Source organism: Podarcis gaigeae, assembly GCF_964106915.1.
Source record: "Podarcis gaigeae genome assembly, chromosome: 8".
NCBI classification, from domain to species: domain Eukaryota; kingdom Metazoa; phylum Chordata; class Lepidosauria; order Squamata; family Lacertidae; genus Podarcis; species Podarcis gaigeae.
Genome location: NC_139684.1, coordinates 84,807,808 through 84,826,284, shown reverse-complemented (window position 1 = coordinate 84,826,284; position 18,477 = coordinate 84,807,808). Strand labels below are relative to the sequence as shown.

At 45.0% G+C, this 18,477-nt stretch overlaps 1 protein-coding gene and 1 long non-coding RNA gene across 13 annotated transcripts in view; one reads left to right on the top strand and one right to left on the bottom strand.

The window, feature by feature from the left end:
• The window catches only part of LOC310851820, a 626,966-nt gene extending 620,672 nt beyond the window's left edge, over positions 1 to 6,294 (bottom strand). Inside the window, exon 1 of the long non-coding RNA XR_014567843.1 lies at positions 5,784 to 6,294. This is a non-coding gene — a long non-coding RNA (uncharacterized lncRNA). The remainder of the gene's footprint in view (positions 1 to 5,783) is intronic.
• Positions 1 to 18,477, top strand: part of RYR1 (ryanodine receptor 1) — a 224,394-nt gene that overhangs the window by 59,288 nt on the left and 146,629 nt on the right. For all 12 annotated transcript variants that reach the window (XM_083753557.1, XM_083753554.1, XM_083753553.1 and 9 more), the window contains exons 11-18: positions 7,376 to 7,540; positions 7,938 to 8,059; positions 9,338 to 9,524; positions 10,642 to 10,777; positions 12,141 to 12,236; positions 13,252 to 13,370; positions 14,217 to 14,350; positions 15,769 to 16,010. In XM_083753557.1, the coding sequence (XP_083609683.1) occupies positions 7,376 to 7,540; positions 7,938 to 8,059; positions 9,338 to 9,524; positions 10,642 to 10,777; positions 12,141 to 12,236; positions 13,252 to 13,370; positions 14,217 to 14,350; positions 15,769 to 16,010 (1,201 nt within the window). The remainder of the gene's footprint in view (positions 1 to 7,375; positions 7,541 to 7,937; positions 8,060 to 9,337; positions 9,525 to 10,641; positions 10,778 to 12,140; positions 12,237 to 13,251; positions 13,371 to 14,216; positions 14,351 to 15,768; positions 16,011 to 18,477) is intronic.

Sequence of the window (18,477 nt, the reverse complement as noted above, 5' to 3'; positions counted from 1 at the left end):
AAAATGAGGTTGGTGTGATCTGAGACTGGCCTCCGCTCCCCCTGCCCTTTTCTCCCCTCCTTTTTCTATTCACCACCCCCTATTTTAAGACCCCCCCCCCCGTATATCTACTATGGAACATGGACTAGCCTGATTGGAGGCGGGACAAACCCCCGACATTGGAGCATTCCGCCTTGAAGGAAGAGGACTGTACAGTAAGAACTTGACATCGATATTATATATATACGGACTTCGATACTGACTTTTGGGAAAATACATATATAAAGAATTGGGAATTCTGAACAGTAACACTAAAGAAAGAAAGAGGGTATTACAAAAACGGACAAAGCGGGCGGTATAAAGGAAATCATCTGAAACAAACTCAGGGGGCGAGAAATTATCGGGGACAAGGGGAGATAAAAGTGTATAAGTATTTAAGATGTCACATACAGGGAAAAAAGGAACGAATGGCGGGACCCCTGGGGATAGGAGGGGCTCTAAGCAAGAAGTAGACTTTAAGTCGGATATCTTGAAGATGTTTACAGAGATCAAACAAAGCCAAGCCAACTTAGAATATAAATTAGAGCAAGTGGATAACAGGATCGGGAAAATGGATAAAAAAATGGATGAGACTGTTAACGAACTTAAGGGCCAAATAAAAGAAATATTTAGGAGAACGCAGCTTACAGAGGAAGGGTTAAAGAAGACAAGGATAGAATTAAAGGATATTAAGAGGGATAAAGAAAGGATTAAAACTGAAATGATGGACTTAAATAAGGCTCAGGAAGAGATGAAGGACATTATTGCGATGAATGAACTGAGGCAGAGGGAGGTTAATCTGAAATTTAGAGCTGTGCCAGAGACCCAAAATGAAAATATTAAAGAGAGATTGACAATGGAGTTAGCAGAATGGATGGGTTTACCAGCGGAGGAAATGGCCAATAATATACAAAATGCATTCAGAATGCGCGTTAACACAACAAGAGGAAGGAAACTTATAGGTGATTGTCTGATTACATTCAAGGATAAAGAAATGAGAAATAGGATCCTTCAAAGGAATAGAGAAAAGAGGTTGAATATAGATGGGAATTATATAATTATTTTTAAAGATGTCCCGATCAGACTACTCAAACGAAGAGATTACTATAAATCCTTGGCGCAGGTACTGAGAAGAAATAAGATCGAATTTAGATGGGAATTCCCGGAAGGGATATCATTTGTATATAGAGGTAAGAGGCACAAGTTGTCAAGTCAAGAAGAAACCGGGAAGTTCTTGAGGAAGTATAAGGAACTTAAAGTGGAGGTAAATGGAACGGGGGCTGGAGGAGATGAGGGGGGCCCATCAGGAGACTCAGGAGAAGGGGATGAGGAGGAGGAAGGAGGAAGTAGATCGGGCAAAGAGGCAGAGGAGGAAGCGGAGGACTCAGGGAATCCTTAAAGGAAAAGAGAATTTGAATAAAACTCAGGCGAAAACTTAACTTCCGAAGGGAAAGTTAAGCATCATGGGATTAAAAATTTGGAACTGGACTATTAATGGGATGAACGATAAAAATAAGAGGAATAAAATTGAGCAATATCTGAAAAAGAAAAATTTGGACATTATCTGTCTACAGGAAACGCACGTTGCTAGAAGGCATAGGAAAGTGTTAATTAACAAAAGGTTGGGAAAGGAATTTGAATCCTCAGACAAGGTAAAGAAAAGAGGTGTGGTACTGTATGTTAAAAATAATATAGAAGCTAAAACAATATTCAAGGATGAAGAGGGGAGGATGATAGGGGTCAGTATTAACTGGCAAGGTGAAAAGCTGATGGTAGTGGGGCTATACGCCCCAAATGGTAAAACGGAATTCTTTAAAAGATTGGAAGAGAAGTTGACGGAATTTGTGGACCAAAAAATAATTTTAATGGGGGATATGAACGGGGTTGTTTCACTAGAAATGGATAGACAAAGAAAAGGAACAAACAAAGAAGGAAAGTTACCAAAAACCTTCTTCTCCATGGTAGAAAATTGTAATCTGGTGGACATCTGGCGTCTCAGACACCCGCTTGACAAACAATTCACCTTTCATTCTGAGCCTAACCAATCGCTGTCACGCATAGACCAGATATGGGTCTCAAAGGAACTGTGTCCAAGAGTTAAATTAATAGGAATAAGACCAAAAGTAATTTCAGATCATAGCCCAACAGAGCTGGAACTGGAAAGCCTAGAGACAAGAACCTTCAGATGGAGATTAAAAGACCACCTTTTAGATGATCAGAAAGTTGTGGAAAAGGCACAGAAAAAACTGATAGACTATTTTAAAGATAATGGTGATAAAGGAACAAAGGATAGCGTTGTCTGGGATGCGAGAGGCTGTAATAAGAGGGTTTTTTATCCAACAGAATGCAATCAAAAATAGGAATAGAGAGAAAAACAAAGAGGAAATTCTAAAACAGATAATGGTTAACGAACAAAAACTATCACAAAAACCAAATTGTCAAAAAGCGAAGGAAAGAATTAAAATTCTACAAGCCCAGTTTGCTATAATAATAAATAGAGAAGTGGAGTGGAACATTAAAAAACTAAGGCAAAAAAATTTTGAATTTGCGAATAAATCAGGCAAATGGCTTGCCTGGCAAATCAAAAAAAGGAAGGAGCAAGGTGTAATTAATAAAATAACAGTGGAGGGAGTAGAAAGAACCGACCCCAAAGGAATTAAGAGCGAATTCCTCAGCTATTACAGGAATTTGTATAAAGATCAAGAGAAAGTTGGTTTAAGGAGGATAGAGAGATTCTTGAAGGATAAAAGGGTGCAAAAAATCTCAATAGAGGAAAAGCAACGTTTGAATACACCAGTTGGAAATGAGGAAATAGAGGAGGCAATTAAAGATTTAAAGAGGGGTAAGGCACCAGGCCCTGACGGATTCACAGCCGGCTACTACAAGGAAATGAAATCTATTTTGGTGGGACCTCTAAAAACGATTATGAACAATATCTTAAAGAAAGGAGAAACCCCAGAGACCTGGAAAGAGGCATATATTACGTTTATCCCCAAACAGGATGCAGATCCAACCCAGGTTAAAAATTACAGACCAATTTCACTCCTAAACACAGATTATAAGATATTTGCAGGAATTCTGGCAAGAAGGCTGAAGATTTTGCTATCAGAAATTATTCACAGGGACCAGGCGGGATTCCTGCCAGGTCGGCAGATGAGAGACAACACAAGAAATATAATTAATATGCTAGAATACCTGTCTGTTAGGATTGACAAACAAGCTATAATGGTGTTTGTAGATGCCGAGAAGGCATTCGATAACGTGATATGGAGCTTTATGTTGAAGAACTTAGAACACATGGATGTGGGTAACGATTTCTTTAATGGGGTAAAAGCAATATACACAGAACAGAAGGCCAAATTGATCATAAACAATATGGTGACGGAGGAGATAAGGATACAGAAGGGAACAAGACAAGGATGTCCGCTTTCTCCGTTACTATTTATAACTGTGTTAGAAGTCCTTATGAACTCAATAAGACAAAACGATAATATAAAAGGAGTATCAGTAGGACAGAATGTTTATAAGACCAAAGCCTTCGCCGACGACTTAGTAATAATGACAGAAGAACCAGCAACGGCAATAGGGGAAATATTAAAGGAAATAGAACAATTTGGAGAAGTGGCAGGCTTTAAATTAAACAAGACAAAAACGAAAATGATAGGAAAAAACGTGGACCCAAAGGTAATTGAAACAATCCAACAACAATCGCAGATAGAGATGGTCAAAAAAGTCAAATATCTCGGCATCTGGTTAACACCTAAAAACATAGACTTATTTAAAAATAATTATGAGCCGATGTGGAAGGAAATAAAGAAAGATTTAGAGAAATGGGGAGGGCTAAAATTGTCACTCTGGGGAAGGATTAATGTAATCAAGATGAATGTCTTATCGAGGTTGATGTTTCTATTCCAGACCATCCCTATAATCAAAGGGAGTCGAATCTTTAAGGAATGGCAAAGGATAGTCTCAAGATTCATATGGCAGGGCAAAAAACCCAGAATTCAGTTTAAATTACTGACAGACGTAAAGGAAAGAGGGGGCTTTGCCCTGCCGGATCTGAAACTGTACTATGAGGCATCATGCCTATGTTGGATAAAAGAATGGGTAAAATTGGTGAATACGGAGCTGCTCGACTTAGAGGGCTTCGATAATAGATTCGGCTGGCACGCGTACTTATGGAAGAACAAAAGGAAAGAACACAAGGGGTTTGCGAATCACATTTTTAGAGGGCCGCTAATCGAAGTTTGGGAAAGATATCAAAATCTGTTAGAGCCGAAAACACCACATTGGCTTTCACCTCTCGAAGTAATGAGTACAAAAACCATTAATATGAGAAGCAATTGGGCAACTTATGATCAGCTACTAACTAAGGTTGAAGGGAAATGGAAGCTAAAACCGTATGAGCAAACAAAGGAACATGTTTACGATTGGCTACATCACCATCAGGTGAATCAGATGTTTAGTAGAGATATCAAAGAAAGAGTCTATGCAGATAAAGACTCAAAATTCCAGACAGAAATAATAAACAATAAAGTGAAAATTATATCTAAGATATATAGGATGTTGTTGGACTGGAATTTAGGCGATGAGGAAGTCAAATCGGTGATGATCCATTGGTCAAGGGATATAGGTCATAGTATACAGTTTGAGGATTGGGAGAAACTTTGGAAGGAGGGGGTAAACTTTACGGCGTGTACTTCGATAAGGGAAAACGTCATGAAGATGTTTTATAGGTGGTACTTGACACCCATGAAATTATCAAAAATGTATAAGGTGGATAATAAGTGCTGGAGATGTAAAGACATAGAGGGCTCCTTCTACCATATGTGGTGGGAGTGCAGAAGGGTGAAACAATTTTGGGAGAAAGTACACACTGAATTGAAGAAGATATTAAAGTACACGTTCATAAAGAAACCAGAAATCTTTCTTCTAGGGATATTAGGACAAGAGATAAAAAAGGAAGATCGCAGATTGGTATACTATGCGGTTACGGCAGCAAGGGTGGTATTAGCCCAGAAGTGGAAACTACGGGAAACCCCAACGGTGGAGGAGTGGAGATCTAAGCTGTCAGATTACGCAGAGTTGGATAGATTAACAGGAAAAGTTAGATACATAAGAGACCAAGTGTTCACCAAAGATTGGGAAAAGTATGTAGATTATCTGGAATGTATTAGTGAAAGGCAAATAACGCTAAAGGGATTTAGAGACGCACTGTGAAAGACTAAGAGTTATTGTGCAAAGCAAACAGGAATTAGGAATCGGTATAATGACAATATAAGTAATGAAACGTGTGATTTTATTTATTGCTTCGAATGATTTACGGACAGGCTGAAGGAAGCCCCGTAAGAGACAACTATGTTATGGATGATATGGAAATGATAATTGCTGTTTATTATTTTTAATTTTTCTTTTCTGTGTATTTTCTTTGTATTTGTGTGTTACCTTGTGTTCTTTTTGGAAATAACTAATAAAAAAGAATGAGGATAAAGATAGAAATGCTGTGTGTCTGGATTTTCCTGGACACAGCCAGGAAATGGGCTTGAAAATGGCGCCCGTGTGGATTTTTGGTTATTATTCAGTTATTATCATTTACTACCCCCACTGTGGAAGGATGTGTGGATCCAGAACTGGCCTCCAAAGTCACTTATGGATTCATTGTTAAAACCGTGTTTATGGAAGACAATCTTACTCGGCTACGAGTGATAGCCAAAGAAGAAGACTACTATGGAAGACTACTGTATTCTGCTCTGGTCAGACCTCACCTGGAGTACTGTGTCCAGTTCTGGGCACCACAGTTCAAGAAGGACACTGACAAACTGGAACGTGTCCAGAGGAGGGCAACCAAAATGGTCAAAGGCCTGGAAATGATGCCTTATGAGGAACGGCTAAGGGAGCTGGGCATGTTTAGCCTGGAGAAGAGGAGGTTAAGGGGTGATATGATAGCCATGTTCAAATATATAAAAGGATGTCACATAGAGGAGGGAGAAAGGTTGTTTTCTGCTGCTCCAGAGAAGCGGACACGGAGCAATGGATCCAAACGACAAGAAAGAAGATTCCACCTAAACATTAGGAAGAACTTCCTGACAGTAAGAGCTGTTTGACAGTGGAATTTGCTGCCAAGGAGTGTGGTGGAGTCTCCTTCTTTGGAGGTCTTTAAGCAGAGGCTTGACAACCATATGTCAGGAGTGCTCTGATGGTGTTTCCTGCTTGGCAGGGGGTTGGTCTCGATGGCCCTTGTGGTCTCTTCCAACTCTATGATTCTATGATTCTATGATTCTACTATTACTACTACTACTATTAATTCATTTTCTCACCTGCCCTTCCCTGTAAGGTCCCTGGATGGGTTACAGCCATTTAAAAATACTAAATGTTGAAAGTGGCATTGAAATGGAGAGAATCTTGTAAGTAGGAGCAGCCAAGCACTTTCAGCAACAGCAAGATATTCTAAAACAATAATCAGGTCCAGCTGAACAGCAGAACTGAACATTATTCATTCATTTTGGGCGGATTTTCTCAGAATAGGCAAAATGTCTGGGAAAACATGGATGTATGGTTAATAGGGTGTTGTATACATACATATATAAAATCTTTAAAAGAAAAGCCCCCAAATATACCCTATTTTTAAGCTCACATGACCATAAGACGCACCTAATTTTTAGAGGAGGGAAACAAGAAAAAAATATTCTGAACGAAATAGCGGATGTATGATTTTTGTGGTTCATGCTGTGGCCACAGATATGTGATCTGATGGTGAATTTGGGGTGACCCAATGCAGAAATCCTGAGGATCCATGGGCTTTTACCTCCCCCCTCCCAGGCAGCCTCCGCTAGCGTCCCTTATCTCTCTTCTGATCCCACTGATCAGCTGTTTCCTTTCAACACTCCCTTCCCTCTGGTTTGCCTTAGTGTCTTTTCCTTAGTTGGAGCAGTTTTTTGCTCCTCCTTTTCTCCTAATTTCTCTCCTTATTGCTTTGGTCTTCCTGTTTCCCCCCTTTGCAAGTTTGCTGTCTTTACCTCCCCCTTCCCAGGCAGCCTCCTTTATCTCTAGAGTCCCTTATCTCTCTCCCAATCGGCAAACGATCAGCGGCTTTGTTTCAACACCCACTTCCCTCTTTTTTTTTTTTTTAAAAAAAAAGCATGATCTGCTTTTTGCCCCTGGGCAATTCGGCTCCAGGGACCACATATTCACTCCATAAGATGCACAGACATTTCCCCTTACTTTTTAGGAAGAAAAAAGGGTGTCTTATGGGGCGAAAAACACATTATGTCTGAATGTAAAGATTGCCTCAGTGTGCCCCTGCCCTGCCATCCCTCTGAGCTCATGGCGCCCTCTGTTCTCCCCCTTGCCCTTCTAGGAAAAGCTGGATGTGGCTCCGAAGCGAGACGTGGAGGGGATGGGAGCCCCTGAGATCAAGTACGGAGAGTCCATGTGTTTCGTGCAGCATGTTGACAGCGGCCTCTGGGTGACGTACGCGGCGGCTGATGCCAAGGCTCTCCGCTTGGGGCTGCTCAAGAGAAAGGTGAGGCTTAACCAGCTGGCCTCCCTGGCTTTCCATCAGGGTTGGTGGCCTTGAGCCAAGGAGTCGCGCAGGGGAGGGTGAACCTATAAGGTGTCCATTGAGCATCTAAAACATGCAAGTTCCTGAGACTGGAGAGCCCAGCCTGAGTACGCAGCTTTATAGGGCCAGGTGGAAGCTGATTGGCTCCCCGTGTCAGCTGGTCTCTTTTGGATTGGTCGCTGCAGCACCACCCTCTGGCTATCTGTGGCAGTGGCACCACAGCACAGCGCCCTCTGCTGGCCAGCTGTCATAGTGGTGCAGAGAGTAAAGTTTCCTAGGTCCCCCTGTCAAGAAACTTTGGTTTGAGAATTCTCAGAGCGTCCACCATATATACCTGCTTTCTTCGCTCACCCTACAGGCCATCTTGCACCAGGAAGGTCACATGGACGATGCTCTCTCCCTGACCCGCTGCCAGCGTGAGGAGTCGCAAGCTGCCCGGATGATCTACAGCACTTCTGGCCTTTACAACCAATTCATCAAGTAGGTGCCGGGCAGATTCTGCTCCCATGGAAACCAAGAAATCGACCACTTGAGTTGTGTTCTGTGCCTGCCTGTCACCTGGCTGCCTGTCATCTTTTTTGTGGTTCCATGCTCCCCTCTTCCATCCCCCCCATTGGCTGATCCATTGTGGTGCCACGGAATGTTAGCAAGCATTCCAATAGGTGTGCAAGACTAAGTGTAATTCGTCGCCATGCAAAACAAAACCGAACTGCTCATGGGCATAGCTGTCAACTTTTCCCTTTTCTTGCGAGGAATCTTATTTGGAATAAGGGGATTTCCCTTAAAAAAAGGGAAACGTTGACAGCTATGCTCATAGTGTAGCCTTATTGGAGTTCACCGATTGGGTCTGCGTTGCTCCCGGACAGGAAGAAGGAAGTCAAATGACACCGAGGATTGGTTCAGAGAAAAAGTTCTTTATTTCTGCTCTCCGGAACAGCAGAAAGGCACCTGCGTGGTGTGTCCACAGCAAGTCCAAAGAAATGAGAAATTTCATGCGGGATATATATCCTCCAGGCACCCTCTCCCTCCTTCCCCAGGAGCCCATCCACGTCAGCCTATACACGCAGGTTGACATCACATATGTTCCTGCTCCGGTACTCTTAACCATAAAAGGGTATTCCTTCCTGTACTTCTGACCATAAAAGGGTATTCCTGTTCCTACTCTCATCTTGGAGCAAAAGGTCACCAACTCCAAGAACACACTCTGGCGCTGTTCCCGGACTAGGTCTGTGCGTCATAAAACCTAGACATGTCATCCCTACTCCACTGGAACAGCCAAGGTCATCCTTGCCGTCACGAACTGATAAAGGAGAGGGCTCTGAGCACTTGTTTATACAGCCGGGTTTTTGTTTATACATTGACTCAGAGCTCAAGTTAATGGATTTTAGCTAAGGAAAAATAGGGATTTTGGTGCCTGTTTCAAATTGCCTGCACATTCAGTTTTGGGTTTAGGAAACCCATTCCTTCAGTAGGAGGGAAGAGAGAGGTCAGTTTGGCGAGAAGAGAAGCAGCGCCTAGTAAGAGGAGGAGCTGCGGTGCTGGGTTTATTTATTGAATTTCTATCCCGCTGTTCCTCTCTTTGATTAAGCAGCCATGAGGTCTAGCAGCTTGCCCTGTTTCAAGACCCGAAGCTGAAGAGGTTTGGCGCTAAGGGGAGCATTCCACAAAGTAAATATATTAACTTGCGGCCATCTTAGGGGTGTGATTCCTCCTTCTCTGTCCCAATGCTAATCTCAGCTCTGGCCGTTCCTTCTCCAGGGGCCTGGACACACTGAGCGGAAAGGTCAAGTCGGGAACCCCAGTGACTCTTCCCATCGATGGGATGATTCTCAGCTTGCAGGACCTGATCAACTACTTCCAGCACCCTGAGGAAGAGCTGCAACATGAGGAGAAGCAGACCAAGCTCCGTTCCCTCAAAAACAGGCAGAACCTCTTCCAGGAGGAGGTGAGCAATTGGGGACTCAGCCTAGGAGGGTGGCCTCAGTGAAGCCATCACCGAACCGGTGCCCTCAATATGTTGGGTTCCCAGTTCGCAGCAGCCCTGGCCAGCATGGCCAATAGGAATGATGGAAGCTGTAGTCCCAACAGCATTTGGAGAGGCCCACAGCTTCTCCACCTCTGGTGAAGACAGCAGGCGCTTGTGGGGCTTGCTAAGGGCGGACTCCAGGTCCTGTGGGCACTTCAGTCCTGAAAGATCTTCATTGGCTCCCAGTACATTTCTGAGCACAATTCAAAGTGTTGGTGCTGACCTTTAAAGCCCTAAAGGGCCTCGGTCCTGTATACCTGAAGGAGCATCTCCACCCCCATTGTTCTGCCCGGACACTGAGATCCAGCACCGAGGGCCTTCTGGTGGTTCCCTCCCTGCGAGATGTGAGGTTACAGGGAACCAGGCAGAGGGCCTTCTCGGTGGTGGCACCCGCCCTGTTGAACACCCTCCCACCAGATGTCAAGACAATAAACAACTGTTTTACTTTTAAAAGACACCTGAAGGCGGCCTTGTTTAGGGAAGTTTTTAATGTTTGACGCTGTATTGTTTTTGATACAGTGGTGCCTCGCAAGATGAAAAGAATCCGTTCCGCGAGTCTCTTCGTCTTGCGGTTTTTTCGTCTTGTGAAGCAAGCCCATTTACGGCTTAGCGGATTAGCGCTATTAGCGGCTTAGCAGATCAGCTGATAAGCGGCTTAGCGGATCAGCTGATAAGCGGCATAGTGGATCAGCTGATAAGCGGCTTAGCGGATCAGCTGTTAAGCGGCTTAGCAGCTTAGAAAAAGGGGGGGAAAGGAAAAAAAAAACCCCGCAGGAACTCGCAAGACATTTTCATCTTGCGAAGCAAGCCCATAGGAAATTCGTTTTGCGAAGCACCTCCAAAACGGAAAACCCTTTCGTCTGGCGGGTTTTCCGTCTTGCGAGGCATTCGTCTTGCGGGGCACCACTGTATTTGGTTGGAAGCTGCCCAGAGTGGCTGGGGAGACCCAGTCAGATGTGCGGGGTATAAATAATAAATTATTATTATTATTATTATTATTATTATTATTATTATTATTATTATGCTTCCTTCGCAGGGCATGATCACACTTGTTCTGAACTGCATTGACCGCCTCAACGTGTACAGCACTGCCGCACACTTTGCTGAATACGCTGGCGAGGATGCCGCTGAGTCCTGGAAGGAGATTGTCAACCTGCTGTATGAGCTTCTCGGTATGAACTCCAAGGGCAGAGCTCCAGGATGAGAGCTACCTGGGCCCATGTTGACACGACACAGATCTGGAGCTTGCAGGGCGCTCTCGCGTGGCTAGCGAAGTTTAGGGAAGGGGGTCAGCATGGATTTCCAGTTCTGATTTGGTCTGGATTTGATTGCAGGTTTCACAAGCAACCCTTCCTGGCCCCTGAGTTTGTGTGGCAAGTTCCCACCCCCACCCCCAGTGGAAAAAATGACACATGACACAATTATTAAGGTTAATGGGCTAAATAAGGGCCAGTCCCCCCCAGAATCCTTTATCGGACTACCCTTCAATATGTGGGGCAGGTGCTAGCGCTATCGCCTCTCTTCCATCTACAGAGCAATACCAATGCCTAACTGCCAATACCAAGAAAGTTGTGACAATTTGCTACGAGGTAGGCAAAAACCAGGGGACACGGGTGGCGCTGTGGGTTAAACCACAGAGCCTAGGACTTGCCGATCAGAAGGTTGGTGGTTTGAATCCCCGCGACGGGGTGAGCTCCCGTTGCTCGGTCCCTGCTCCTGCCAACCTAGCAGTTCGAAAGCACGTCAAAGTGCAAGTAGATAAATAGATACCACTCCGGCAGGAAGGTAAACGGCATTTCCATGTGCTGCTCTGGTTCTCCTGATGCGGCTTAGTCATGCTGGCCACATGATCCAGAAGCTGTACGCCGGCTCCCTCGGCCAGTAAAGCGAGATGAGCGCCGCAGCCCCAGAGTCAGCTACAACTGGACCTAATGGTCAGGGGTCCCTTTACCTTTACCTTTTATACCACTTTAAATAGTCATGCCTTGCTCCCAGAGAATCCTGGGAAGTGTGGTTTGTTAAGGGAGCCGAGTTGTTAGGAGATTATTCCCTTTACACTATTCCCTTTACAGATCTTCAGTTTCCAGAGTCACTTAAGAAATGGGATGGACCATTAAACCACTCTGGAAACTGGAGCTCTGTAAGGAGAATAGTGGGGTGGTCTCCTAAGAACTCTTGGCACCCTTAAGAAACCCCTGTTCCCAGGATTCTCTGGGACAAGGCATGACTATTTAAAGTGGTATAACCCTGATGGAAATGTATCGTGCAGATGGGGAATCAGTGGCCAGGTTTGCGTGTCACTTTTAAACCATAATTTAAAACAAAAGGATTGTGAGTGAGTGAGAGAAGGCTGCTCCATCCATCATCTCTGCTTGTGGGCTTCTGGTTAGCCACTGTGAGGACCCAATGCTGGAGATAATAGGCCTTTGGTCTGATCTCGCGGTTGCAAAATTAAATTGCCTGACAATAATGTTGTGGCAGTAACTAGCCGGATAGTAACATGCACGCTCTTTGCCTTGGTGTCCCTCCACGCAGCTTCACTGATCCGTGGGAACCGGGCCAACTGTGCCCTTTTCTCCAACAACCTGGACTGGCTGGTCAGCAAGTTGGATCGACTGGAGGCCTCCTCTGGTGAGCAGATGGGGTGGTCGGGGCTGCCCTATACCGTGATCTTAAAGTCTTCTTCCGGCCACCCGAGCACTGTTGAAGTTTTGGACTACAATACCCATCATCCCCAGGCAGTTGGCAGAGATGATGGGAGTTGTAGTAATCCAAAACTGCAGGCTGAGAAAGGCTAGTGTCTGTCTGTCTGTCTATCTATTTATTTGTCTGTCTATCTATCTATCTATCTATCTATCTATCTACAGTGGTGCCCCGCAAGACGAACGCCTCGCAAGACGGAAAACCCGCTAGACGAAAGGGTTTTCCGTTTTGGAGGCGCTTCGCAAAACAAATTTCCCTATGGGCTTGCTTCGCAAGACAAAAATGTCTTGCGAGTTCCTGCGGGGTTCCCCCCCCTTTTCCTAAGCCGCTAAACCGCTAATAGCGCTAATCCGCTAAGCTGTCAGTGGGCTTGCTTCGCAAGACAAAAAAACCGCTATACGAAGAGCCTCACGGAACGGATTAATTTCGTCTTGTGAGGCACCACTCTATCTATCTATCTATCTTTCTATCTATCTATCTCTATCTATCTATCTATCTATCTATCTATCTATCTATCTATCTATCTATCTCTATCTATCTATCTATCTATATCTATCTATCTATCTATCTATCTATCTATCTATCTATCTATCATCTATCTATATGTTAAAACAAAGAAATGGTTGGAGAGGAAACATAACCCAGTGTTGAAAGCAATTTAGTCTTGTGTACAGCTATAGTTCCCCTAAAATTCCCCTAAAATTATGGGGAATCAACCATTATCCATTAGCTTGGGGGCCAGTGTGGTGTAATGGCCAGAGTGTTGGACTAGGGCCTGGAGACCAAGGTTGACATCCCCACTTGGCCATGAAGTTCCCTGGGTGACCTTTGATGAGTCACTCGCTCTCAGTCTAGCCTACCTTACAGGGTTGTTGTGGGGATAACGTGTATGTGCGCTCTCTCTCTCCCTCTCTCTTTCTCCCATCCTGGTCTTATCTGGCAGGCATCTTGGAGGTTTTATACTGTGTGCTCATTGAAAGCCCTGAAGTTCTGAACATCATTCAGGAGAACCACATCAAGTCCATCATTTCGCTCTTGGACAAACACGGGCGCAACCACAAGGTAAGTCGAGCCACACATGCGCCACTGACGACTCCTCTTCTCGCAGACAAGTGTCAGTCGGCAGAAAGCTTTTTTCTCTGCTACATGTTGTGCACAGGCCAGGGGAAGGGCACTGTCATTAGTTCAGCCTACACTCGAGTAGGACCCTGGCAGAGACACATACCCGACTGGCATGTTCTCTCCGTCCTGGTCTTTCGTTTGGGAGCTTCAAAAGCTTTCTTCAGCCTGAACATCACAGGGACCGATGCCAACCAACACCGGCACACTTAGGGATCCGCAGAGTTTGCGCATTATGCGTGACAGACCTCAGCAACTCAGCATTTTGGCTAATCTACTTTATTTACATATAAACACGCACGGAGCACTGCAACATGGCTCCCTCTCTCTCTAGCATCAGACAGCAAAGAGAAAAAGAACAAAGGACAATAGTCCCACTTCACGGAACACAGTAACACAAGCATCCTGTCTCCGTCACTTCCCACTCTGTGGAGTCAAAACATACACCGCCATGTGATAGACAACAATCCCATGACTGCAGTCATGGATCAGGAATTCTAACATGCACATGTAGCACACTTGGATCGTGTCCAGTGTTAACTCCTATTCAGAGTAGACCCATTGAAATGGATGAGCCTGGCTCATTAATCTGGTTTTTTCCTTATCATCAATGTTAATTATTTGTTTGAATGTTTTAAATAGTTGTTTTTAACTGTGGTGTTTTTGTTTTGCTGATAATTCCATTGTCTTAATTGTTTGTAAGCCACTTTGAGGGGTTTGATTTGTTTTTTACAATCAAGCAGTATGTAAGTTTTATGAAATAAATAAATTTTGGTGGCCCCTTGGCAGGTCCTGGACGTCCTCTGCTCTCTGTGTGTCTGCAATGGTGTGGCTGTCCGCTCTAACCAAAACCTCATCACTGAAAACCTGCTCCCGGGGAGGGACCTACTCTTGCAGACAAAGCTCATCAACTACGTCACCAGGTTGGTGCTTTCCCCGTTTTAAAGTGGCATCACACGTGTCCCAATTATTCTGGGGTGAGGTGGGGGTATTAGCACAGAATGCAAATTTGGAAAGGTAACTAGACTTTCCTTTACTTTCTAGTCCTTATGAGTTCCAAAGGTGTGCAGACAACGATTGCTGAAATATCAGGATGATATCCACTGTTAGCCATATTACGGAGTAAAAAGGGACCCCTGACCATTAGGTCCAGTCGTGGCCGACTCTGGGGTTGTGGCGCTCATCTCGCTTTATTGGCCGAGGGAACCAGCGTACAGCTTCCGGGTCATGTGGCCAGCATGACTAAGCCACTTCTGGCGAACCAGAGCAGTGCACGGAAACACCATTTACCTTCCCGCCAGAGCGGTACCTATTTATCTACTTGCACTTTGACGTGCTTTCGAGCTGCTAGGTTGGCAGGAGCAGGGACCGAGCAATGGGAGCTCACCCCGTCGTGGGGATTCAAACCACTGACCTTCTGATCGGCAAGTCCTAGGCTCTGTGGTGTAACCCACAGTGCCACCCGCATCCCTATTATGGAGTAGACCCACTGAAATCGGTGCGCTTAAGTAAATCAAGACCAACGATTTCAGGGGATCTGTTTTGAGTTTTCAGTCAGTTTGACATCGCCCTCAGAAGCTAGAGGGGCGGTGGAATAAGATTTCCCCAGACTTAGGGGCAGCAGAGCTTCAGATCCCTTGCCCTTCTGCATAAACTTCGACACGATAGCAAATGTTTCATAATAAAAGGTGCATATAAGAGAAATTGTGTAACTTTAGCCAGTTTGTTATAGCAGGATTATGCTTCCCTTGGCAGAGAATCTGCCAAACAGAACTTTAATTTTTAGTTTAACGTAACCTAGGATCTAAGGGATGCGGGTGGCGCTGTGGTCTAAACCACAGAGCCTAGGGCTGGGCGACTGGAAGGTCAGCAGTTCGAATCCCTGCAATGGAGTGAGCTCCCATTGTTAGGTCCCAGCTCCTGCCAACCTAGCAGTTTGAAAGCACGTCAAAGTGCAAGTAGATAAATAGGTAACGCTCCAGCGGGAAGGTAAACAACGTTTCCATGTGCTGCTCTGGAAGCGGCTTAGTCATGCTAACCACATGACCTGGAAGCTGTACGCCGGCTCCCTCAGCCAATGGAGCGAGATGAGCACCGCAACCCCAGAGTCGGCCACGACTGGACCTAATGGTCAGGGGTCCCTTTACCTTTAACCTAGGATCTTGGAATTCAGCTGGGATCAAAGAATTTAAACTCGGAGGAAGGCCATCAGAGAGACCCCCCAAATCACCATCACGTCCTTTGGTTTTCTCTTCCCTTTGGGTCTGGGTGGTCTTTCCTTTTCCTCCTTCCTTTCTTCACTCTCCCTCCCATTCCCCTGCTCTTCCTCCCTCTTAAACAGCATGCGCCCCAACATCTTCCTGGGCACGCACGATGGCTCCACCCAGTACAAGAAATGGTACTACGAGATGATTGTGGATTACGTGGAATCCTTCGTGACCTCTCAAGCCACCCATTTGCGGGTGGGCTGGGCCATGGCAGAAGGATACAGCCCTTACCCCGGAGGCGGGGAAGGTTGGGGAGGTAACGGCGTCGGGGACGACCTCTACTCCTTTGGCTTCGACGGCCTGCACCTGTGGTCAGGTAGGGCACCTGCGTGGGGCGGTTCACACACCTTGCACATGCCATTCAGGCTTCAGATGTCAAGGAAATGAACGACTACCTGGCATTTAGAAGACAAATAGAGGCAGTCCGTATTGGGGAAGTTTTTAATGTTTGATGCTTTTACTATGGTTTTATAATTGTTGGAAGCTGACCAGTGGTGCTGGGGCAACCCAGTTAGATGGGAGGCATGGAAATAAATTGTTGTTGTTTTGTTTTGTTTTGTTGTTGCTGTTGTGGCATCTAAGGCAGAGTTTCCCAAACTTGGGTCTCCAGCTGTTTTTGATCTACTATTCCCATCTTTCCCGATCACTGGTCCTGCTAGCAAGGGATCATGGGAGTTGTAGTTCAAAAACAGCTGGAGACCCAAGTCTGGGAAACCCTGATTCTAAGGAGGAAATGTTTTTGCTGTTATTTATTACTACAGTGGTACCTTGGGTTACATACGCTTCAGGTTACATATGCTTCAGGTTACACACTCTGCTATCCCAGGAATAGTGCTTCAGGTTAAGAACTTTGCTTCAGGATGAGAACAGAAATTGTGCTCTGGCAGCGCGGCGGCAGCTGGAGGCCCCGTTAGCTAAAGTGGTGCTTCAGGTTAAGAACAGTTTCAGGTTAAGTATGAACCTCTGGAACGAATTAAGTACTTAACCCGAGGTACCACTGTATTACTATTACTATATTTGTCACCTCCCCTTCACCAGCAGGTCCCACGGCAAATCACAACAATATAAAATATAAAACAGTTAATATGGAGTACAGTCACAAGAATAGTGTGGGTCAGATGTCTCAGGTGTAAACGGCCAGGATAAAGAGGTGTGTCTTTGGCATTTGCTGAAAACTGTATAGCAGACATGCCAGTTGTGCCTCTGTGGGGAGTTTCACAACTTAGGGGCTGTCACAGAGAAGGCCCTCTCCCTAGGCTATACCCCCTAAAAATCTGAGGGAGGTGGAACTACCAAACAGGTTCCCTCTGCTGGTCTTAACACCCGGGAGGGTTTATAGGGGAGGAGGTGGTCTTCCAGATGTCATTACTGTTGTCAAGATGGGCTTCTAAGTATGGTTTGCAAGTATAAAAGCCGAGCAATTAAAATATAAACACCCATAATTAAAACACACGGTTATAATTAGCAGCAAAGCAGTCCCATTAAAACGCTGAAATATAAACACCCGTAATTAAAATATGCAAGAAAACAATCCCATTAAAGCAATGCAGTAATTGAAAGAGGGAGGCTTGAGAGGAAAGAGGGAAGGAATTAAGTGTGCTTTAAAGAACTAGAAAGGACCTTTTAAATTTCAGCAGGGAGATTATGTATCATCTAGAAAATCTAATAAATATTACCAAACATTACAACAACAAAAAGCAAATGAGAACACGTAGAATGCAGTCACCAAAATAATTGAAAAATACACACACATAACACAGAACAAATCTAAGCAGACAACCCCCACCTATTCCACATCGCCCCATCCGCTCAAGTAACCAATTACAATAATATTAATAATTATATCATTAATTGAGTAATGCCATTAACAATAATAGCATTCAACTAACCCATAATCCTGGGCAGAAATATAGGTCTGCTGATCTTAAATGTTTTAAAAGTAGGTTCAGAAGACACACAGCCCTGCTTGCATGGACTCTGGGTGTTTGCATGCACAGAGGTCTATTCACCTCTCTCCACGTGGTCCATTTTTTAATCCTGGATGGTGCAGTGGTTAGAGTGCCATACTAGGACCTGAGTGACCGGGATTCAAACCACCACTTGGCCATGGAGATCCCTGGATGACCTTGGTCCATCTGGCACCCTCTATCACCCTCAGCTGCCTCACAAGGTTGTTGTGAGGGTGAAAATGGTGAGAAGGACGACCTGTGCCACCATGAGCTCCTTGGAGGAAGGTGGGATATAAGCGCAACAAAGAATCTCTTGCGTTGCAGAACTCGTGAGTTGGTGGCAGCACATGAATAATACTAATAATAATTATTATTATTTATTATTTATACCCCACCCATCTGGCTGGGTTTCCCCAGCCACTCTGGGCGGCTTCCAACAGAACACTAAAATACAATAACCTATTAGCGAGGGGACCTTCTCATAGGAGGTGCAGATGGTTGCCAAGGAAAGGACGAGCTTCTGTGGTTTGTCTTAGGAGCAATGTTACACGGCCAAGCAGGTAAAACGTAGCAGGAGGATATTAGTCCTCATTAATTCCACTGAATCCATGGGGTTCAACGTGAAGAAGAGTCCTGGGCTGAAGGCTTGTTGTCGACATGCAGAGGGGCCGGGAGGCCAGCTGGCAAGTCCAGCTCGGATGTCTCCTTCCATCGGCCCATGCTCAGACATAAATCAGTGACCCGAACTTCAAAAGCCAGGGCACGCAATTAGCAGAATGTACTGCGCACACAGAAGTAGGCGTGAGGCGTATGAAGTCATGCTACAGCTACATT